The sequence below is a fragment of the Cynocephalus volans genome, chromosome 3 (genome assembly GCF_027409185.1).
Source record: "Cynocephalus volans isolate mCynVol1 chromosome 3, mCynVol1.pri, whole genome shotgun sequence".
NCBI classification, from domain to species: Eukaryota; Metazoa; Chordata; class Mammalia; order Dermoptera; family Cynocephalidae; genus Cynocephalus; species Cynocephalus volans.
In genome coordinates this window covers 107932091-107956386 of record NC_084462.1, presented here as the reverse complement: position 1 = coordinate 107956386, position 24296 = coordinate 107932091, and the positions used below count along the sequence as shown (strand labels likewise).

The 24296-nt window shown below is 38.1% G+C and overlaps 2 gene segments (V, D, J or C); both read right to left on the bottom strand.

Annotated features, from left to right (window-relative positions):
• Positions 1 to 6472: 6472 nt before the first annotated feature.
• LOC134372702 (T cell receptor delta variable 1-like) lies at positions 6473 to 7121 on the bottom strand. The segment is given in 2 exon segments: positions 6473 to 6855; positions 7073 to 7121. Coding segments are annotated over 2 exon segments (432 nt in total).
• Positions 7122 to 14527: 7406 nt separating this feature from the next.
• On the bottom strand, positions 14528 to 15076 carry LOC134372376 (T cell receptor alpha variable 23/delta variable 6-like). The segment is given in 2 exon segments: positions 14528 to 14895; positions 15025 to 15076. Coding segments are annotated over 2 exon segments (420 nt in total).
• Between the last annotated feature and the right edge of the window lie 9220 nt (positions 15077 to 24296).

The following is a 24296-nucleotide window of genomic DNA, read 5'->3' as shown; positions in this document are numbered from 1 at the left end:
CCTCCTGTGTGCTAGGACCTTGTTCCAGGTGTGGAGGATGCAGTAGTGAAGAGGATAGAAAAGGGCCTACAGGACAGTGGGAGGAGAAAAAAAATTCAATAAGTGTATTTCTTTAAAAAAGACAATTATAGATAGTGATAAGCACTGTAAAGACAAAACAATACTGTACTGAAATGGAGAGTTACTCTTGGGCTGAGGAAAGGCATCTTCTCTACAGAGAGTGTAGAGGGAAAGCTTAGACACTTATTCTGCAACATTAAGCAAGGTATTGAACCTCTCACATCCTCAATTTTCTGTAGGTAACCAGTAGCTTTCTGTTGGACACTGGGCTAAACATTAGCATTTGTCATCTCATTTACTTCTCATAATAACCCTGTGTGGTAGATATCAATAACCCTCAGTGTAGGAACGAGGAAACAAGCATAAAAATTATTAAGTAATTTGCCCAAGATCACTCAACTAGTGAGTGTAGATCTGGAAATCCAACCCAAGTCTATGGTCTCAAGCACTTTTCTACACTGTCTCCCTAAAAAAAGATGTTACCAACCTCGAATGGTTCCAATGAGAATTAAATGAGGACACATATGCAAATCACCTAGTACAATAACTTCCCTGTCTTGGCACTCAACCAGATGCATTCAATATGTAAAATATTGGCGGCACTGGAAGACATGATCTGAAATTGCAGTGGAGTCTATCCACAAGATAAAGCTCACGATATTTTTCTAAAATGGATTTTGTAATTTACATGCTGATTTCATACATTATCATTAACATTCATGTTCTATCATGTTTCTTACTGTCAATGGGAAATCAGTGCGTTGTGATGTTATACTGGGAGATAGAGGACTGTATAAGAACATGGAAAGAGTATAACAAGTAGTGTTCCCTACAATGGTTTATTTTTCTCCATCACTGACTTCTGCTCCCATTTCTCAGGATATTTTTATATTGCAATAAAGGGCAGAGCAGTAGCCCTAATTTCACTTAGAAAAAAACCTCTCACCTTGTGCAGCAATGGCAAGCTGTATATCCAAGGTATTCTATTACTCTACAGTCCAAATTACCCCATGTATTGTATTTGTCATTTTGAAGTCAATCACCTTCACATCTACAGGGCAATGGATCAGAAACCAGATAGGGTTCCTGCTGAATCTTCTCTCCCATGATTACTGCAAATGGGAAGTTCACAGACTTTGGATGAGCAATGGTTTGTCCCTGCTGTGACTAGGTAGGGTTCGCTACAATTTAACCCATGAACACTAGAGGACAGCAGGGAAACAAGCTTAAATATCACAGAATATTTTAGCCAGACACCAGGTGGCAGTGCTTCAGCAAGGACTTTTTTCAGTTCTGGACACGTGGAGTTTGCTACAGCCTGATTCTTAAGGAAGGAAAATAGAAAGATTTAGAAAAATGCTTCACAAAGTGGCAGTATTTGAGTAAAGACATAAAGGAAGTTCAGACATACACGATGCAGACATTTGGGGGGATAGCATTACAGGCAGGGAGGGCAAAGGCAAGGGGCAAAGATCCTGATATGGAAACATGCTTGGAGTGTTTCAGGAATAATATCTCCTCTTTCCCTCTAACCCTTTATGCTTCCCTGCACACTGCTGTTAAATAGATTCGCTAATGAATTCAGCACTGTTAACTGGTTAGTTGAAGATTTACTCATCTATTCATCCTGGGACATTTGGTACCTAGGTTTGGCATCTTCTCTAGTTGCCTTCAGTCTCCAGTTGAAATCAGTAATGTCACCATCACTGAGATATTCAGCCACCCTGTTCTGGGGCCAATTGCTTCTTCACTGTCCAAACCTTGCCCTTTAAGAGTCCTCTAAGATGCTACATCGTGGCTGACAAGAAAAGTTAGAGATGCTTTTCAATGTTAAAGAAAGTTATGGCTCATTTCCCAAATATAAAAAATGGCAACAATACAAAAACTAAAAGTAGAAATTCCATGTTATCCAACAATCCTACCACTGGGTGTATATCCAAAAGAAAGGAAATCAGTAATGTTGAAGAGATATTTGCACTCCCATGTTTATTGCAGCACCATTCACAATAGCCATATTAGGAATCAACCTGTGTTCATCAATGAATGAATGGCTAAAGAAAATGTGGTGTAATGGAATACTCTTCAGCCATATAAAACAATAAATTCTGTAATTTCAGCATCATGAGCAAGTCTGCAGGACATTGTATTAGGTGAAATAAGTCAGGCACAGAAAGACAAATATCACTTTTTCTTATTCATATGTGGGAGCTAAGAAAATTGATCTCATAGAAGCAGAGAGTAGAATAGTGGTTACCAGAGGTTGAGTAGGAAGAATAGGGAGAAGTTGGTTAATGGGTACAAAATACAGCTAGGAGAAGTAAATTCTTCTGTTTGATAGCACGGTAGGGTGACTATAGCTACTAACCTATTGTATATTCCAAAATAGGTAGAAGGGAAAATTTGGAATATTCCCAAAGAAACAATTATTTGAGATGATCGGTATCTCAGTTACCCTGACTTGATCGTTACACATTGTACATGTGTATCAAAATATCACATGTACGCCCCAAATATCTATAATTATTATGTATCAATTAAAAAATGGGAGCAGTGAGATGTATCTCATAGGGTTTGTGACAGTGAAATCAGAGAATGATTCTGAAATGTGTAATACAATGCCTGACATAGAGTAAGCTCAATAAATATCAACTTTTTTCGCCCCCTAGTAAAATCTGCCTTTTCTTCAGCGTTAAGTCTGTGCCTTGCTGCTTTTTCTTCTCTCCACCTGGGAGCAATAATGGAAGTTTCTAGAGAACTTAATCATCCCTTTCCCTGGAGGTAGTCATTATTTTTCCCTATTCTTTGGGGTCATTTCCTCCTGGATACATTAACATACTCAGGGTGCTGAAAGGATACAGATGTAATACTCACGTGGGATTTTATTTTCATTTCCCTAGTGAGTAATAATATTAAGAGCTTTTATTGTATGCTTATTACTATTGGATAACACATTTCTGCAGTGGCTGTTCAAGTTTTTTGTCACTTTATTGAGTGCTTCTTTCCTTATTAGTTTTTATGAGCTTTTTATATATTCTGCACTTGCTTCCTTGGTCAGAAATACTTCTTGCAAATATAGTTTTCCAGTCTGTGCATTGACTTTCCACCCTATTAACAGTAATTTTTAACAAAGACAACTTAAAAATATGTTCCATGTTTGTAGGAAGCTAGCTGGAAGGTTTTATTTGTTTGTTTCCTTTAAGCACTTTCAAAATGTTTTTTTCCTGTTGACTTCTATTGCTTTTGATGAAAGCTAAGGCACCATTCATTTTTTTTTTTTTTTTTTTTTGGTAGGTGTCCTGTAGGAGGATCCGAACCCTTGACAATGGTGTTACCAGCACCACGTTCTAACGGAGTGAGCTAACCAGCCAGCTCTCAGGCATCATTCTTAATAATGTTTCCCAGAACACAGTGTATCAACTTTCTCTGGCCCTTGGCAAGTTTTTTGTTTTTGTTTTTTCACTTAAACAGTAACTCTAAATATGGATTTGCCTTCCATCTTTGTAATGCTTCTGCCAAAAGCAACGTCATGAACTTACAGAATTTCTTACTCAACTTTATGGCATTCCGTAAAGCATTGCTTCTGACCAAGGAGATCACTTTTTTTAAAAAAGGTAATTAATTAATTAATTAATTTTATATTCTAGGATGTTGTGGAGCAGTTGGGGTGGAGGCAGAGAGGGGAAGGGGAGGGGCAGGGGGGCAAGGTCAAAGCCTGTGGCACCACCCTCATTCTGGCAGAGGAGCCAGGGGGCTTCTGGTGGTGCCTTGGTTGTGGCTGGCCTGGATGCAGAGGTCAGGGGGATGTGGCTGAGTCCCTTGGACCTCGCCACCCAGGGAGTGGGGGCACTTCCAGCGGTGGCCTGGTGGTCATCACTGGGGATGCAGACGTAGGGTGGTTGTGGCTGAAGTACTCGGCCCTCTCCCTACCGCGGCTTGGGAGTCTGCGGGGCTTCTAGGTTTTTTCGAGTTCTTTGGTTTTTTTAAAATAAAGTTCTGATATTAACCAAAGTTCTGGTTAATATCAGAACTTAGTGTCTGATCTGTGGGTTTTGGGGTTTTTTTTTCAGTTCTGTGTTGGATTATTCACTGTTCTCGCCACTTAAAGTCTGCACTGGAACTGTTTTGTTTTCCTTTGCTTACTTCTAACACGGGGGAACTTCCTGTGGGGACCAGCCCTTGAGCCCTGTAGTTGAGCTAAATTGCTGCTTTGCTGCCGATTTTCTGCGGAAGGATTTTGGTGCAGCTCAGGTTTTAATTATTGACCTTGTAAGCACTTCCAGGTCTAGTGAGGACTGGTACACCTGAGTTATGTGGAAACTCTGTTGTGGGCCTGAGTCTTTTCAGCAAACTGCACCCCCTGCAGTTCTATATTCCTGACCAGTGTCCTCTGAGTGGTCCTACACTGACTGGGGGACAGATGAGCTGTTCATGCTGTACCCCAGCATTCCCTTGGTGGGCCCGTCTCCCCCATCGCCTTCACTCCAAACACTTCCTATGGGACAGACCATGTAACGTCTCCTGCAATGACTCACCAGCCTCTAAGTGGCTCCTTTTTTTCAGCTGTCTGTGGCCCCTCACTCCTATGTGTATCCACGGGAACCCTGTTCGTGGTCTAGCTGGCCTAGGGGCCACCAAGGCCCTTTTTGTCTGCTTCCTCAAAGCAACTTCATCTGTGGCTTTTGCCAGCTCTTGTTCCGTGTGCTCACCAGGGCTAACCTTGAAGTGGCTGGGGCTCAAAATGGTCGGAGTGGTCTTTTCTTTATCTCATCACTGCTTCTCCTGCCTTCATGAACTCCTCCTCTTCCCCTGAGCTCTAGAGGCCCCAGCATGGCAGTCTTTGCTCTTTAATAGTTGTAAGTTGGTTGATGGTAGGGGAGAGTGATGCTGGGTACCGTCTACTCTGCCATCTTGATCAGAAGTCCCAAGGAGCTTGTTTTATAGGAAGTCAAATGAGTGGAGGTGCTCACCATGAGCAAAGAGATTATGAAATGGGTGATAGGAGAGGTAGTTTAAAAACCAGCTAGAAGCATGTGATCATGTGCAGAGAAAAGGACTGTAATAGTTATAAAATTCTTTTTCATTTTGGTATGAATGTATTTATGTATATATTAACCATTTTTACTCTCCTCCCATTTGCCTATCTGTAATAGCATAAGATGTGCTAATAAAAGTTAGTATTATATCTCAGTAGTTAAACTACAGGATGTCAATGGGAGAGTGTGACGTAGCTGGAAGAAGAAATACCACCCACGGATGGAAAAGTGAGTTCTGCAACCACTTTTGGGGAGAGGGTTAGCATGTTTTGGTTGAATGAGGAAAAGATACATCATATTAGCAGGAAGCATGATTTTTCTATTGTCTTTATTTGAAAATTAAGTGTTAAAAGAGACGCATATGGATGTCAAGTTGACAGAGGGAGTACTGGGGTAGCTGTGTGCTGTCTCAACCTAACTATCTGGAAATATATTTCCCAGAATTTGCTTCCCTGTATTGTTCTGGGTTAGGGTTGACCACAAAAGAAATTGCACAAGATTTGGCAGGTAGTTGTGACGCAGCAGCCCTAGATTACGTGCTCTGCAGGTTGGAGTAGGGCTCCAGGCACTGCGGCAGTTCACACGTGTTGCAGCTGATCTGCTAGCTCATCTTGTTGTTGACTCAGCTCCTCCAGCTCCCCCCAGATCTCCTCCTTCAGCTTCTCTTGTTTTAGGTTGAATACACATGTAGGAAGATCACAAATGGATGTTTCTTCTGAAGGTCCCCCACCATTACAAGACTAAAGGAGGTGAGAGACAGACAAGTTCTAGTTTGTCCTTGCGTGTTCCAATTGTCATCACGGGCTCCACTATGTCCTTCCTAAGTCACAGTTTGTCTGGGCATTTGTCCTCATCTAACTTTCCTCCCAAATATTAGTCTAGCTGACAAATAGTAAATTCAGGCTCAACCCCAGGTGCAAAGACAACAGCTTTGCGTAGATTCTACCCCTAGCTCCAGCAATTGTATGAGGTCTAATCTAATAATTAATTATTCCACATCATCATGGTAGTTCTGCTTCTCTGATTATACCTAACTGACACAAAGCCTAAGGTGAAAGCAATAAGGAAGTGATTTTTATAGTGATTCCAGATAAGTAGGCCCAGATTTGTGCTGTGAGCATCTTTAAGTGAAACAGCCATTTAAAGTTATTATGGGGCAAGTTTTTAAAAACTTTAGGCAACTTTACATATGTTCTGTATGATCTATTTTAAGTCAAAAATTCAAAACTGAGAATGGATTAGCAGTAAGTTGCCCTAGACACCTGTTTCCAATTGAGATAGAGGGCGGTTTTACTTAGAATTAATTCTTTTGATCCAGACTAGAAATCAAGCAACCACAGTCATTACTATTTCTTGTGTGGGATCTGCAGGTGTGCATTTCAGCTTGGCTCCTGCAGCGGGGGGCTTTCTGTTATGGAGCACTGGGGTTTTTGTTCAGCCTTTACTATCACTTCCAACACTGTGGGTTCCCAGAGAGCACAGAAATACGTTCCTGAATCTTGCAGCTGTAAGGCTGAAATGGTGAGGCTGATGGAGTTAGCTGCTTTCTGGAAGTTGACAGAATAGCGACCCGACTTTGCATTCTCGTTAGCAGAATACTGGCCAATAAGGAAAACGATCCTTCCACTGGGAAGTTGCTTGTACCAAAAAATGTAGTATGTGCTGTAACTTGTTTCATACACACAGTCCAGGGTGACTGCTTTCGTCTCTTGAACAGATATAGCTGACTGGGCTTGAGTAACTTTCTGGGCCACACTGGATCCTGTGGGAACAATCAGAAAACAGATGTGATCCTCTGATGTAGTAAATGAAATATTGTAAGAATCAGACTAATTTAGGACCCAAAGACAAACCAAATTGAAAATATGCTGGCGTTTCTCCAATCCCCCTTTCCTCCTCAAGTCCATGTGAATTACCATATGCCTGTGTGCAAATCTTTCACCCTCAACATTCATAACCATTTTTGGAATCATCCATACCAGAGCAGATGAAGGCCACAAACACCCATGGCAGGCTGGAGAGCAGCATGTGGCACGTATCCCCCTGCAAAAAATTTGTTTTGTTCTGCCTCAAGCTCAGTTCAGCTCTCGGTGTCGGGCACTGTGTGTGCCTACTTCCTGGGTTCTACTGCTTCTCTCAGGAAATTGGGTTTCTTATATTCGCAGACCACATGGTCTGTGCAGAGGTGAGAAAAAAGTCTGGCTCACCCCAATTCTTTACTTTCTCTACTTGTCTTTGCCAGGTAATTAAGTTAGTCAGCACCTGATAAAGGAGCATGAAAAAATCAATTAGTATTGAGTGTTGGAGGTGAGGGAAATTAAAGATTGAATTAGTTGGCATATGTTAATAATTATTTAGTGGAATAATTTTGGGGACCCATTTAAAGTAGAATTTATGAGTCATGATCCTCCTCAGAATCTACTTACTGGTCATTCATTTAGCATATTTTTGCTTTTCTCCATCCAGAATCCAAAAAAATCCCCCAAAACACAGACAAAAACCCTCACAGATCTTTGGTGCTCTCTCTGAAAGGCAATCGTATCCAATACAATTGCTGAATTCCTGGGCTCTACTTAAGTTTTACAATAAATAAAGATATTCCAAAATCAAATGATAATGTCCTTCTGACTTTCAGAAGCTATTCTGAAACCTTGTTCACCTTCTGTTTTTATAGATTTGTAACAGGAATAAAATATTATTCTTTCGAAACCTAACATTGAGTTTTATTTACGAGACTGAAGAAAAGCAGTATATTTTGTCCTGTTGCCTTCACAGGTAGAATCCTAAACATGCTCTATCACATTTTCTATCCTCCTGATCTAAAGTAATTCAGTCTTACTTGTTAAATTCTGGCTGGGTATTTTTAAAAATTCATATTTGTAAACTAAAGTCATGCTAAGCATGCCAGGTCTCTTTGTGAGACAGTGCTCTAATCCACTTTTACAGAATGTGATTACCTATAGGCTCCATGCAGTTAGTGCATGTCAACACCACAGAACTTGGTGGCTGGGTTTTTGTATGCTGTTATATGATCATGTGGAATGTAGCTGTTAATCTTCCAGAATTAAGATTCTGTTTCATTGTTTTAATGGATGAATTAAATACAAAGGGGCCAAAAGGCAAATAGATGACTAGAAAAGATACCATAGGCAAGTTTATATAAATAGTCTCTAAAACAGTTTCAGTTCTTTGACACAGGTTGAAATGAGAGTTTCTCACTATTTCAGACATCTCCTCCTCTGTCCCATATCACCTCTGAGTGCTGACAGGAAGCTGATGCCCTGGTTTGTAATTATTAGCACCTAATAGATGGAGCTCATGAATATCCATGGCAGCTTGGGGAGCAGCACGATGACAGGATTTCCCTCTTGTTGAAATGGCCCTGCTTTGTGTTCTGACAATGCAGATGCAAGTCCCTTAGGTGTGTATCGCAGCTGCCTCTGTAATGTCATATCTGGGTGGGTCAAGTTTGAATGTTCTATAACATCTAGGTTGGGAAATTTGTCCCATCTTAAAAATTGTTCTGCCTTTTCTTGTGATATATACATTTTGTTTTTTACTTATATATATTTATTTATTTTTCATTAATTTTTTCATTGTACATATTTATGGAGTACAGTTTATTGTTTCAATATATGCATACATCGTGGAATGATCTGATCAGATAGTTAGTGTATCTATCACCTAAACATTTATCATTTCTTTGTGGTTATAACATTCAATATCCCTTTTTCCTGCTACCTTGAAATATACAGTACAATATTATCAGCTACTGTCACTCTAAAGTTCCAGAACTTACTCTTCCTCTCTGACTGTAACTTTGTACAGTCTACCAGCCTTTCCCCTGACCTCCAGCTCCTCCCTTTCCCCGCCTGTGGTAACTGCTGTTCTACTCTCTCTTTCTCTCCCTTTCTTGTGGTTTAATAGACAAATGACAAATAAATTATACCTGATAAAGATCAAGCATAAAGCATAATGTTGAAGGAAGTATAGGAAGGAGATTGATCATTTAAAATTTTCATGTTTAGTAAATCTGTGATAAGATCTGAGGGGCTTATCTGAAACAAATTTATGACGAATCATTGTTGTGATTGCAAATATTCGTTCCTCTTTTGATTGTTCTCTTGCCTTCAATTTGATTCTAATGTGAAACGTGCTCACCAATGCTTGGCTTCCCCACAGGAGACAAACCAGAAATCATCGCCTTCCTTCCTACTTACTCATCAAACCATAGGAACTGGTGACTTCACAGCAGCAAAGGATCTGCTCAGAAAAATGAGGTCAAAAAAGGCTTCCACGTTCTGTGATCTCTCCAGTTGTGTACTGGAGTGCTTATGGCAGCAGCAGTAAAGCCATATTTTTAATAATGTAACCCTATGCTTAATTTTATTAGAAGTTCTAAGAAGGATGAAACCGCAGGCTTTCTAAATTCAAATATTCAGCCACGTTGTTGTCATGAGTACACGTGTATTGCTTAGTGCAAATCTGCAGTTCTTATTATAGTTATCAGAAAGACAAAACCATTCACAAAATGCTGTTTTATCAGTAAACATATCCAAAATTTTAATAGTATAAATGTTGTTCAAAATAAAAATTTTTCCCTCTTAGGACTTTGAAGGAATGAAGATTCATTGCTAGTTTATGTGAAAATTCATCTGGTGAAGGAATTTAAGTCAGTTCACCACATTCCAAAACATTGTTTTTGTTTGACCTCCTCACAGGGAAACCCAAATGAGAATAATTGAGTTATTCTATAGCAAACTGTCCTCACTCTCCCTGCTTCCTTTTATAGCGATCCCAAATTCACGTACCATGTAAAGCCACAGAGTTACTACTGAGTTTCCTAGATCCTCACAATTCTTCTGCCCCTTACATCCTTTGTTAATGGCTCTGCTCTGATGCTGACCTCAAATTCCAACCTAGGCATTGTATTCTACTTTACTCTTGTATATTTCAGTCCAATGAAAGCTACTTCAATCAGACAAAAATACCATTCCAAATTTCTTCTCCAATTTTTTAAACTATTGGAAAGGAAAGTAAAACATAGTTTGAGTGCCAGGAGGAGTTCATACACTGACATGTTGTGGGCACATCTCCCATTGCTAAGAGCCAACTGATTTTATTTTATTTTTTACTTTCTCTTATTGTGCATTGAAAAAGTACGCATTGTGGACTGAGAGATGGAACCACTGTGTTGTTTACTTCAGGTTGAACTTCCTTTTATCCATAACCAAATTAAGATATTTTTCCAATGGAATTTTTATCAGCATTTATGTGGCCTACTGAAAATAAACCTGGCAATTTGTAGGTAATAAACATTCCATTATCCATTCTGTGGACTGGTGGAGGTAGTAAAAACTGTGCTGGTTGATATCCATTTTAAAGAATATTTCTTAAAATTTATGAAATAATTCTCATGTGGAAAAGTATAAAAAATTGTGTAGCAGACACTTTTGCACCCAGCAATGAGAATAAATACATATTTGATTTTGGATTGTTTTCTACAGATCTCTCTCTCTCAAACATTTCAGACAGAGCTAAAATAATAACCCCTGTTTCTTCTTTTCTCTTTCCAGAGTAGTAGCCACTACTGGGATGATTCCATGCATGTCATTTGAAATTTTACTTTTATAGATATATATCACAATACATTATATTGTGTCTGTATTTTGAGATTTATCATTAATGGTGCCATGCAGTATTTATCACTCTGACAATTACTATTTACATTCAATGTTTTATTTTTAAGGTTCATCTAAGCATATATGTGTAGAACCACTTCTTTGCTTGTAATAGCTACATATCTCCATTGCATGAATAAACCACAATTTTTCATTCCACTGTTGATAATACTTATTATTTTTAAAGTATTGCAGTAAGAATCCTTATAAATTCCTTCTAGTTCACATATTTGAATTTTTAAAACGTAGGTATCAGGAATTGCAATTTCTGGGTTTCTAAATATGTGTATTTTCTTAACTAGTTTACTTATTTATTTAGTTTTTATTTATCATAGTTGATTGTACATATCTGTGTGGTACAGAGTTGAACATCAATACCTGTGTGCGGTTTTGATGCTCAAATCAGGATAATGAGTATATTCAACATTATACAATGTAATTGTTTTTTGTGTCCCTTTACCAATTCCTCCCTTACCTCTCCGCCTCCTTAACTAGTTTAGGCAAATTGTTTTCCTACGTGGTTTTATAAATTTCTCTCTGAGTGGTCATTTTTATCCATCTGGAAATATAAAAAGTCCCATTTCCCTATATTCCTATCAATACTTAATGTTATCAGACATTTAAATTTTTGTTGATCTGATAGAAATGAAATAGTAATTTCTTTTAACTTGATTTCTTTGAGTACTGTGGAAATTGATGTTTTACGTGTTCACTGCCAGTTTCTATTTCTTCTTTTTGAATTGCCTCTTATATCCTTATCTATATTTATTTGGGATGTTTTTCTTATTTATTCTTAGGAATTTTCTATCTGACCTTATTTTCTAATACTTTCTGGGTTATATGGTTTACAAGTATATCCTGGTATGTGTCTTGTTTTTAATTTTGAGATGAGGCACACATGTGGGTTAAAAATTTCTCTTTTATTACTAATTCTCTAGGGATTTTTATGTGTAATTATCACATAATTTATTTTTATTTTCATTTTATTTTATTTTTTTTCCCTTTTTTGTGACCGGTAAGGGGATCGCAACCCTTGGCTTGGTGTTGTCTGCACCACGCTCAGCCAGTGAGCACACTGGCCATCCCTATATAGGATCCGAACCTGCGGTGGGAACGCCGCTGCGCTCCCAGCGCCGCACTCTCCTGAGTGCGCCACAGGGTCGGCCCTTATCACATAATTTTAATGATTATAAATCTATTTAGTTTTTCTTAGGTTTTCTTCTTGAGTTACTTTTGGTTGTATATATTTTTCTATCCAAATGTTTCTTTTCTTAAGAGTTCTAAAATTTATTGGGTTGAATTGTACATAACTTTCTCTTAATAATTTTTAAAATGTCTACCTATATCTCTAGATATAGCTGCTTTTTAACCTCTTCTACTGTTTTTATTAGTTTCCTATTGTTGCTGTAACAATATACCACCAACTTGGTGGCTTAAAACAACACAAATTTATTTTCTTATGCTTCTGGTGGTCATAGTCCAAAATCAGTTTCACTGGGCTAAAATCAAGGTTCCAGCAGTTCTGAGTTCCTTCTGGTTGCTTCTGGGAATAATCAGTTTTCTTGCCTTTTCCAGCTTTGAGGCTGTCTTCACTCCAGCACTGCATTGCTATTTTTGTCTGTTAGTTTGTTTTTCATTTTGACTCTACTTTCTCCATTTTATAATGATCCTTGTGATTATACTGGGTCCACCTAAATAATCCAGGATAACCTCCCCATCTCAAGATCCTTGAGTCAATCACATCTGCAGTCTGTTTTTCCATGTTATTTGGTTGAATTGTGTCCCCACAAAATCCATATATTAAAGTCTTAATCTCCAGAATCTCTTAGAATGTGATCTTTTTTAGAAATAGGATCATTGTAGATGCAATTAAGTAGTTAGGTAAAAATGAGGTCATATTGTAGCAGGGTGGGCCCCCAGTCCAATGTGACTGGTGTCCTTATAAAAAGAACGCCAGGTGGAGAGACAGGGACACACACGGAGGGAAAAAGATAGGAGGACACAGAGAGAGGACATGACCATCTACAAGCCAAGGAATGCCTGAGACTGGCAGAAACCATGAGAGGAGTCTGGAGCAGATCTTCCCTAGTGCCTTCTCAAGGACTGTGGCTCTGCCAGCACTTTGAATTTAAACCTCTGGCCTCCAGAACTGTGAGATGATAAGCTTTTCTAAGCTACATTGTCCGAGGTACTTTGTTCCCACAGGCCTAGGAATCTAATGTTTCATGTAAAGTAACATATTCACAGATGCTGGGGATTATAACATGGTCATCTTTGGGGGCCATTATCAACATTACCAAATATTTACCTTTTTAAAAATTTTTCAATAATATTCAGCTTTGGATTTTTCCTTTTATTACTTTGTTTTTGTTTCCTGTTTGACTAGTTTCTGTTTTAGTACTTATTATTTTTTATTGAAGTACAATTATACAGTTAAATAAGTGGGCCATAAGTATAGACTTAGAGTTTTGAAAATTGCAAATAACCTTTTAAACCACACCCGTATCAAGAAATAAAACATTTTGTTCCTTCACCCAGAAGATCCCTTGTGCCCCACCCAAACTTTTCCCAAACCACAGATGTGACCACTGTTCTGCTTTATTTCACCAGGGGTTAGTTTGCCTATTTTAAAATTTCATATAAATGGAATCAAACAGTATATGCCCTTTTGTGTCTGGCAATATTGTTAGGTATTATGCAATTGAGGTTTATCCATGTTGTTATGTGTATCAGCAGTTCCGTCCACTTTGTAGCTGATATTTCATTGAATGTATAGAGTACAATTTATTCGATCTCTTATTTGTAGGTATTTTGTCTTGTTGATTGCTATTATGAATATTCTTGTACAAGTCTTTTCGTGGGCATAGGTTTTCATTTCCCTGGGGTAAATACCTTGACGTGGAATCCTTGGGTAGCAGAAGGTGTATGTCGAATTTTATGAGAATGTACCAAAGTGATCGCCCAGTTTGCATTCCAATCAGCACTGACTTTTCCTCATCCCCATAATGTTGCCATTTTTAGAATGTTATATAAGTATAATCATACGTCATGTAACCTTTGATATTGACTTTTTTCACTCAGCATAATGTCTTGAGATTTATCCAAGTTGTCGTGTGTATCAACAGTCCATTCTTCTTTGTTGACGAATAGTATTCCATTGTATGGATGTGTACCACAGTTTATTCACCAATGTAGCATAAAGGTTTTGAGATTCATGTGCTACCTGTATCAGTAGTTTATCCCATTATATTGCTGTGTAGTATTCCATTATAGGAATATACAGCAATTTGTTTTTCTATTCACCAGTTAATGGACAATTGGGTTGTTTCCAGTTGGAGGCTATTATTGATAAGACTGCTATAAAGAAAACTTCTTGTGTGTATATATTTTCATTTCTTTTGGGTAAATACTTAGGAGTGAAATTCCTGGTTATATATTAAGATTAATTTATAAGAAACTGCCAAATGTCTTTCCAATGTGTTCATACCAGTTTGCACTCCACCAGCAATGCATAAATGTCCCAGTTGCCCCCAGATGGTTGGATGCTTCTGACAATTTCAAATACCTTAACCATTATGAGAAGTTTGCTACAAATTGGTCATTCATTAACATGATTAACTTTCTTTTATATACTTTAATAACCACCCCCTCATACTGTCATGCTAGCACTTATACATTTATTTCATCACTTCTATGGGCAAATGAAAACTGGTCTACATCTGTGCCAGTGTAAACCTCCACAGCAGGGTATAACTAGAGCCTCAGCTGTAGGTTTGGGTACAGGCTGCGGGTGCCTGGAGAGCACTGTGCTCTCGCTGCACAGAAGTAGGTGGCTGAGTCTCCAGGCTGGGAAGTCATGATATGCAAGGAGAGGTGTTTGGCACTTTTGCTGAAGAATGCTGTGACTCTTCCATCTTTTTTTTTATTATCAACTGAAAGTATGGCTATCAATAACTCAGGGCCTTTGCCAAGGTATTGCCGGTACCATGGAAAGTAGTTAAATGCACTGTTCTCATAAGTACAGTTCAGAATTGAAGTCTCTCCTTCCTGGACTATCAAAGATTGAGGACTTTGTTTCACCTGCTGCTGGCCACTTTTCTCCTTCTGTTGGCCACTCACCCCTGCGTGGAAAGATAAAAAGTCATTAGATTTATATTTTCTTAAAGTTTCTACCTGCATGAGTTTGTACTTCAGTTTTCTCAGTCCCCCAAATTATTGACATATCCTGGGGTTTCTCCTCCAAAACTCACAGCCTAGTTGAAGCCAAAGAATTAAAAATGTTGGTCCCAGGATCTTGTCCATTCCTTCTGGCACCAGAGCTCAGTGACAACTCAAGTAGTCTTCTAGTTTTCCCAGCCAGCTGGAACTCTGACTCTGAATTCACACCCACTTTACTCTTTCAGCAGCCCCGCCTTTGCACAGGTGCTTTCACTTGAGCTCTCTCTCAAAGGAACATTCTCCATTTTGTCCAAACTTAAAATTGCTGAAAATAAATTTCTTAGGAGTCAGAAATCTCCTCCTTGCACATGGATAAGAATCAGTTTAGCATTTTTCTTCCCCATGTCCTCTCTACCTTTTCCTTACACCTACTAGAATACTAAAAATTGCACCCTAGGACAGCTGGATGTGTCAGTGGAGATTACCTTATTTTATAATGATGGAAGAGAGAGACTCCCACGCAGCCACAAGAGTGGAGGTATAGAGGCATTTCTTTTTTATTACAAATACTAACAAAGTTTAGTCATTATATCTCATTACAAGCTGAGGCCATGGATCAGAACACGGAGAACATATTCCTTTGTCCTCAGGGAACTTATTTTTTCTTTTTTTACTGAAATGTATTGATCATACGTCTTTGTGGGGCACAGAGTTGAATTTCAATTTCGATACATGTATACAATTTGTGATGATCCAATCAGGGTAATTAGCATATTCATCTTTACAAACCTTAATCATTTCTTTATGATGAGGACATTTAATCTCCTCTCAGGAAATTTAATTTTTTTTTTAACAATCTTTCAGATATGCCCATATTTTACATGACTCTAATATATCATAGAAGATAATTAAATCAATTTCAATTTCTTTGTATGTCTTCTAAAATGCAGAACATGTAAATTAAATATTTCTAAGAACATATTTGGGGAAAAGTAATTAGGAAGTACTAGAATTATCTATCTGTTCTGGAGAATCTTTGATCTTCAAATATGTAAGAGCTGATTAAAAAATTCTGCAGACTTCAGAAGATATGAGGCCGTGGCCATCAGTACGGTCGCATTTTTGGTAGCCCTCATCCTGAGTTTCAACAAACATTTGATATTTTCTTCTCTCTGTATCGTCTGGGATGAAATATAAAAGTACGAGTAATCACTTTGGTTTTTGATATTAACACAAGGAGTACATAGAGGCAGAAATTGAAAATAAATTCCAAAGCATCCCTAAAAGTAAGGGTGATCTGTCTTATAAATAACAAAAGTTAAAAGCATGTAAGGAGCACATTTTTTTTTTCCCTCCTGAAACACAGAGAGGGTTTTGTTACATCTGTATTTGATGCTATCTCAAATACAATCAAAGGAAAAGATAATCACTCTCCAAAGGAGATAATGGTCCACATTCCTCAATCTACAATCCAATCTCATTCTACTACAGTAAAGGGATTTTTTATTGTTTAAGTTTTGATGTGTTTTTTTTCTTTTTCATTTATTTATTAATTTATACATGTCTTCAATGAATATTTATCGAGTACTTATTAAGTGCCTACTAAATGGGCAATAATTGGGCCTCATTCATGAAGAGACACAGCATCAATCTTCAGTCAGTCTAGTTTCAATAACCGAGTAAGCTAGATTTAACCCACCATAGAGACCTGTGTGTCTGGACCATATGCTAAAGAAAAGATTGATGGACTCTGCTTCCAGACCAAGTCAGAGAAGAGTTCTGATGGGAGACATGCTTGAACTGGGCCTTAAACCATCAGTAGGTCCTAGTAAGAATTATAGATACAGAGTAACTCAGTGCGGCTGGAAGCTGAGCTGTGTATGGATGAAAACACTATAAATGGTGATAGAGACGTTAATGTAGCACATGTATCATCAAAAAAAATGTTGATTTCCAAAGTCGATTTTTTCAACCCTATTAGACTGGAATAAACACAAATACTATTTAGGTAGATGAATGGTTAGATATATAGATAACTATCTGTCTATATAAACTAAAGCAAAGTAATAAATCATAATTTACTAAATTCTTTAAGCATAACCTCTGGCTACTTCTCGAATACGTGTACACAAGGCAAACCCGAATCTTCTCTGCAGCAGCACTGCCCCTTTGTGGCCATATAGGGAGGTTACACTGAACAATTTCCTATAGCTTCTTTTTTTTTTTTCTTCCAAATTTTATTTTATTTTGTCAATATACAATGTGGTTGATTATTGTGGCCAATTACCAAAACCTCCCTCCCACCTCCCTTTCCCTGCTGCCTCCCAACAATGTCCTTTCTGTTTTCTTGTCATATCAACTTCAAGGAATTGTAATTGTTTTGTCTTCTTCCCTCCTCCCTACCCTGTTATTTTGTGTATTCATTTATTTATTTATTTTTAGCTCCCACAAATAAGTGAGAACATGTGATATTTCTCTTTCTGTGCCTGACTTGTTTCACTTAATTTAATTCTCTCTAGGTCCATCCATGTCATTGCAAAGGGCAGTATTTCATTTTTTTTTAATAGCAGAGTAGTATTCCATTGTGTAGATATACCACATTTTCCGTATCCACTCATCCAGTGATGGACATTTGTGATGGTTCCAACTCTTGGCTATTGTAAAGAGTGCTGCAATGAACATTGGGGAACAGGTATACCTTCGACTTGATGATTTCGACTCCTCTGGGTATATTCCCAGCAGTGGGATAGTTGGGTCATATGGCAGATCTATCTGTAATTGTTTGAGGAACCTCCATATCATTTTCCATAGAGGCTGCACCATTTTGCAGTCTCACCAACAATGTATGAGAGTTCCTTTTTCTCCAAAACCTCACCAGCATTTATCATTCACAGTCTTTTGGATATTAGCCATCCTAACTGGGGTGAGTTGGTATCTCAATGTGGTTTTGATTTGCATTTCCCGAATGCTGAGTGATGTTGGGCATTTTTTCATATGTCTGTTGGCCATTCGTATATCTTCCTTTGAGAAATGCCTATTTAGCTCTTTTGCCCATTTTTTAAATTGGGTTGCTTTTTTTTTCTTGTAAAGTTGGTTGAGTTCCTTGTATATTCTGGGTATTAATTCTTTGTCAGATGTACATTTTGCAAATATATTCTTCCACTCTGTTGGTTGTCTTTTAACTCTGTTAATTCTTTCTTTTGCTGTGCAGAAGCTTTTTAGTTTGTTATAATCCCATTTGTTTATTTTTCCTTCGGTTTGCCCATGCTTTTGGGGTTGTATTCATGAAGTCTGTGTCCAGTCCTGCTTCCTGAAGTGTTTCTCCTATGTTTTCCTTAAGAAGTTTTACTGTTTCAGGGTGTATATTTAATTCTTTAATCCATTTTGAGTTGAGTTTAGTGTATGGTGAGAGGTATGGTTCTAGTTTCATTCTCCTGCATATGGATATCCAGTTATCCCAGCATCATTTGCTGAAGAGGCAGTCTCTTCCCCAGTGTATAGGCTTGGTGCCTTTGTCTAAGATCAGATGGCTGTAGGTGTGTGGGCTGATTTCTGGATTCTCTATTCTATTCCGTTGATCAGTGTGTCTGTTTTTATGCCAGTACCATGCTGTTTTGGTTATTATATCTTTGTAGTATAGTTTAAAGTCAGGTAGTGTTGTGCCTCTACCTTTTTTTTTTTTTTGCTCAGCATTGCTTTGGCTATGCGTGGTCTTTTGTTATTCCAGTTAAATGTCTGGATTGTTTTTTCCATTTCTGAGAAAAATGTCATTGGAATTCTGATGGGGATTGCATTGAATTTGTATATCACTTTGGGTAGTATGGACATTTTCACAATGTTGATTTTTCCAATCCAGGAGTATGGGATATCTTTCCATCTTCTTGTATCATCTTTAATTTCTCTCAGCAGTGATTTGTAGTTCTCGTTATAGAGATTTTTCACATCCTTGGTTAACTCAATTACAAATTATTTTATTTTTTTGGTGGCTATTGTAAATGGGCAAGCTTTCTTGATTTCTCTTTCTGCTTGTTCACTATTGGAGAATGGAAATGCCACTGATTTTTGTGTGTTGCTTTTGTATCCTGCTACTGTGCTGAAATCATTTATCAACTCCAAGAGTTTTTTTGTAGAGGCTTTAGGCTGTTCAATATATAGGATCATGTCATCTGCAAACAGGGACAGTTTGACTTCATCTTTTCCAATCTGGATGCCCTTTATTTCCTTCTCTTCTCTGATTGCTCTGGCTAGTACTTCCAACACTATGTTGAATAGGAGTGGTGAGAGTGGGCATCCTTGTCTAGTTCCTGTTCTTAAAGGAAAAGCTTTCAGCTTTTCCCCATTCAGGATGATATTGGCAGTGGGTTTTTCCTATATGGCTTTAATTACGTTGAGATACTTTCCCTCTCTACCTCACTTATAGAGGGTCTTTGTCATGAATGAGTGCTGAATTTTATAAAATGCTTTTTCAGCATCTATAGAGATGATCATATGGTCCTTGTGTTTGATTTTCTTGATATGCTGTATCACATTTACTGATTTGCGTATGTTGAACCAACCTTGCATCCCTGGGATGAATCCCACTTGATCATGGTGTATAATTTTACATATGTGTTGCTGTATTCTGTTAGCTAGTATTTTATTGAGGATTTTTGCATCTATATTCATCAAGGATATTGGCCTGTAGTTTTCTTTTTTAGTTCTATCTTTACCTGGTTTTGGTATTAGGGTGATGTCTGCTTCATAAAATGAGTTTGGGAGAATTGCCTCCGTTTCAATCTTTTGGAATAGTTTGTAGAGAATTGGTGTCAATTCCTCTTTGAATGTTTGGTAGAATTCTGCTGTGAATCCATCTGGTCCTGGGCTTTTCTTTGTTGGGAGCCTTCTGATAACAGCTTCAAGCTCTTTTATTGTTATTGGCCTGTTCAGATTTTCTACATCTTCTTGGCTCAGTTTTGGTAACTTATGTGTGTCCCAAAATTTATCCATTTCCTCCAGATTTCCATATTTGTTGGCATATAGTTGTTTATAGTAGTCTCTAATGGTTCCTTGTATTTCAGATGTATTCATTGTAATATCACCTTTTTCATTTCTAATTTTATTATTTGGGTCTTTTCCCTTCTTTTTTTAGTTAGCTGTTCTAATGGCTTGTCAATTTTATTTCTCTTTTCAAAAAGCCAACTTTTTAAATTCACTGATGTTTTGTATTGTTCTTTGCATTTCAATTTCATTAAGTTCTGCTCTGATCTTAATGATTTCTTTCTGTGTGCTAACTTTGGGGTTGGATTGTTCTTGTTTTTCCAGTTCTTTAAGGTGGAGTGTTAGGTTGTTCACTTGCCATCTTTCCATTCTTCTGAAGTAAGCATTTAATGCAATAAATCTCCCCCTTAGTACTGCTTTTGCAGTATCCCACAGGTTTTGGTATGATGTATCATTGTTTTCATTAGTTTCAATAAATTTTTTGATTTCCTGTTTGATTTCTTCTTGTACCCATATATCATTAAGTAGAGAACTGTTTAATTTCCATGTGTTTGTATAGTTTCCAGAATTTCATTTGTTATTGATTTCTAATTTTAATCCATTGTGGCCTGAAAAAGTACATGGTCTAATTCCAATTTTTTTGAATTTGTTGAGACTTGGTTTGTGACCTAACATGTGAACTATCCTTTAGAATGATCCATGTGCTGATGAGAAGAATTAATATTCTGAGGTTGTTGGATGGAATGTTCTGTAGATATCTGCCAAGTCCAATTGGTCTAGAGTGTTGTTTAGATCTTGTGTTTCTCTACTGATTTTTTGCCTAGATGACCTGTCCAATATTGACAGTGGGGTGTTCAGGTCCTTTGCTATTATGGTATTAGTGTCTATTTTCTTCTTTAGGTCTAATAGAGTTTGCTTCATAAATCTGGCTGCTTCCACATTGGGTGCATATATATTTATGATGGTTATGTCTTCTTGATGGATCAATCATTTTATCATTAAGTAATGGCCCTCATTATCTCTTTTTTATGGTTTTTAGTTTAAAGTCTATTTTATCAGATATAAGAATAGCTACTCCAGCTCGTTTTTCATTTCTGTGTGCATGGTAAATCTTTTCCCATTCTTTCACTTTTAGTTTATCTGAGTCTTTATGGGTGTGGTGGGTCTGTTGAAGGCCGAGTATAGTTGGGTCCTCCTTTTTAATCCAGTCATCCAGTCTGTGTCTTTTGATTAGGGAATTTAAGCCTTTTACATTAAGAGTTGTTATTGAAAAATGTTGATTTAATCCTAGCATTTTATTGATTTTTGTTTGGATGTCTTAGGTGTCGTTTGTTCCTTTCTTTCTGATTTACTGTTTATTTTCTGTATTTGTTGGTTCCTTGGGTTGTAGATAGCCTGTTTTTTGGTTTGTTTTCTCTTCATGAATGCCATTTTTATTATACTAGTGTGTTTTGATTTTTCTTTGGTTTTTATGGCAGTGGTAGTTGTTTTTCAGGTACCAAACCCAGTACTCTCTTGAGAATTTCTTGTATGGGTGGTCATGTGGTAGTGAACTTCCACAGTTTTTGTTTGTCTGTTAAATATACTATTTGCCTTTCATTTCAGAAGGATATTTTTGTGGGGTAGAGTATTCTTGGCTGGCAATTTCTGTCTTTTAGTATTTTGAATGCATCATTCCATTCCTTTTTGGCTTTTAGGGTTTGTGATGAAAAGTTTGATATTAGTCTGATTGGGGCTCCCTTATAGGTGATTTGACTCTTCTCTCTTGCATCTTTTAAGATTCTCTCTTTGTCTTTGAGTTTTGCCTATTTGACTGTAAGATGTCTTGGAGAAGACCTTTTTGGGTTGAATATGTTTGGGGATTTTTGAGCTTCCTGAATCTGAAGATCTGTGTCTTTTCCAATAACTGGGAATTTTTCTGCCACTATTTTGTTCAATATGTTTTCAATGCAATCTCCTTTTTCTTCCCCTTCTGGAATACCCATGACTCGGATATTTGAGTGCTTATGGTTGTCTGATATCTCTCTTAGATTTTCTTCAATGTTTATAATTCTTTTTTCTTTTTTTTGTCTGCCTGCATTATTTCAAACAGCCCATCTTCAAGGTCAGAAGTTCCCTCTTCTACTTCTGCAAGCCTGCTGGTTAAATTCTCTGTTGTGTTTTTTATTTCATTGAATGAATTTTTCAGCTCAGCTAGCTCTGCTACATTCTTTTTCAGGGCACTGATTTCCTTGTACATTTCTTCTTTCAGGTCCTGTATACTTTTCCTCATTTCATCGTGTTGTCTAGCTGAGTTTTCTTGTACCTCATTCAGTTTCCTTAGAATTATCACTCAAAATTCCTTGTCAGACATTTCAAGGGCTTCTTGTTCTATAGGATCTAGAGCTTGAGAGTTATTACCCTTTGGTGGAGTACTTTCTTATTTATCATATTTCTGGTACCTTTCCTTTGATTTTTAATCATTGTGGCTGGGGGATTCACAGTCCACTGGTTTGATAGTATTGTCTGGCTAGGATGCTGCTGTGGCTGCCAATTTGGTATGGCTCCCTCAGTGTCTGCTCTGTTGACCACTAGTGCCTTGTGTGTGTTGTTGCCTTGGGTCTTGGGCCTCTCCGGGGAGCCGCCTCTCTGGTCAGCATGCATGCGACTGGGCTGGGGATGGAGTCAGGTGGCAGTGATAAGGCCTACCTGCTGGGTCACGCAATGGCACTGCAGGGCGTGTGGTCTCTGTGGAGCTTCCACCTCCTTTGCTGGACGTCTCCCTGCTCTGCATGCACTCTGCCAGGTTGGGGATGGAGTTGGTGGCGGAGGTGAGGCCTGCCTGCTGGTTCTTGTGCTGGCACCACAGGGTGTGTCTAAGCACGGTTTTTTAACTTCTGTGTTATTGATATTTTGGGCTGGATAGCCAAGTTTCTGGGGCTGGGATTCCAGAAAGGGAACACATCTGGTGAGCATCTCAGTGGTGGCAACAGTGACTGCAGAGTATCACACTGCAAACCTTTTTAATTGAGGCAGGGATCCTTCCTGCAATTGGAACTGGCATAGCAGGTCCTGTTACTGCCTCTCAATTCTATCAAAAACTCTCAGAAGAACTAAGCATAGACAGCATCTCCTCCCTTCAGTGACAGGTCACCTCACTCGCGACAGTCAACAGTTGCTTTACAGAACCGTCGGGACCTTTACTTCCTTAAAGCCTTTCCTATAGCTTCTTAAAAGTTTGTGTATGGCAGCCCTTACATCAATCAGAGCACTGAAAAGAGCATTGTCTTCCTTATGAGACAATGATTTCTTCAGATGGAAGGGAATTTTGCCCTTGTTGAGGTCAGCTATAAATCCCTTGCTGCTCTCTAGTGAGGTGTGTCACAGAAAAATCTGGAAGAATTGGTTGGGATGCTGGAAATACCAGAAGAGAAGAGGGCTACTGAAATATAAAATACGCACTACACCTGCCCAGGGGTCCCTCCAGAGGCAGAAATTGACCTTCAGGCTGAGTCACTATGTGGGTCCATATCAACATCACATCAGGGAGAGCCCTTCATACTGAAGAGAACATGTCCTTACATAGTTTCTAAAGTAGATCATTGTTCTGCATTTTTGTAAACACTTCCTATAGTTTTCTTTTTCTTTTTAGCCAGCATAATGGATGTGGAGTGGCGTATTAATTTGCATTTTCATGATGACTAAATATGTAGAACAGAGGTCAGCAAACTTTATCCAAAAGGGGTTAAGTAGTAAATGTTTTCAACCTTGTGGGCCATTCAGTCTCTGTTGCAAATACTCAATTTTGCCAGCGCAGCATGAAAGAAGCCATTGATAATACACAAACAATGAGCATTGCTGGATTCCCATAAAACTTTATAAAAGTAGGCAAATGGCTGTATTTGTCTCATGGGCCATATTTTGTTGACCCTGATGTACAGTATCTTTTTATGTGCTTATAGGTCACTCATATACTTTCTTTTATGAAGAGTCTGCTCAAATATTTTGCCCATTTTTATACTGGGCCATTTCTTCTCTTTTATTGAGTTGTTAAAGCTCTTTAAATATGCATTGCAGAAGTCCTTTGAGGGATATATGTGTTCCAAGTAGTTCTCCTAGCTGGTGGCTTGTCTTTTCTTTTTTCCTAAAAATGTCGAAGACCTTTGCCCTGAAAAGTCCGAAACAATGTTGACAAAAATTAAAGAAGGCTTAATAAACGTATGTGTATGTCATGTCCATGTATTAGAAGACTCAGTAGCTTTAAGATGGTGGTCCTCCCGCAGAGTTTTTATAAATTCAGTGCAATACCAGTCAAAATTCCAGCATTCTTTTTTGGTGGAAATTGATGAACTGACCCTAAGATTTATACAGAAATGCTAAGGACCTAGAACAACCAAAGCAATTTTTA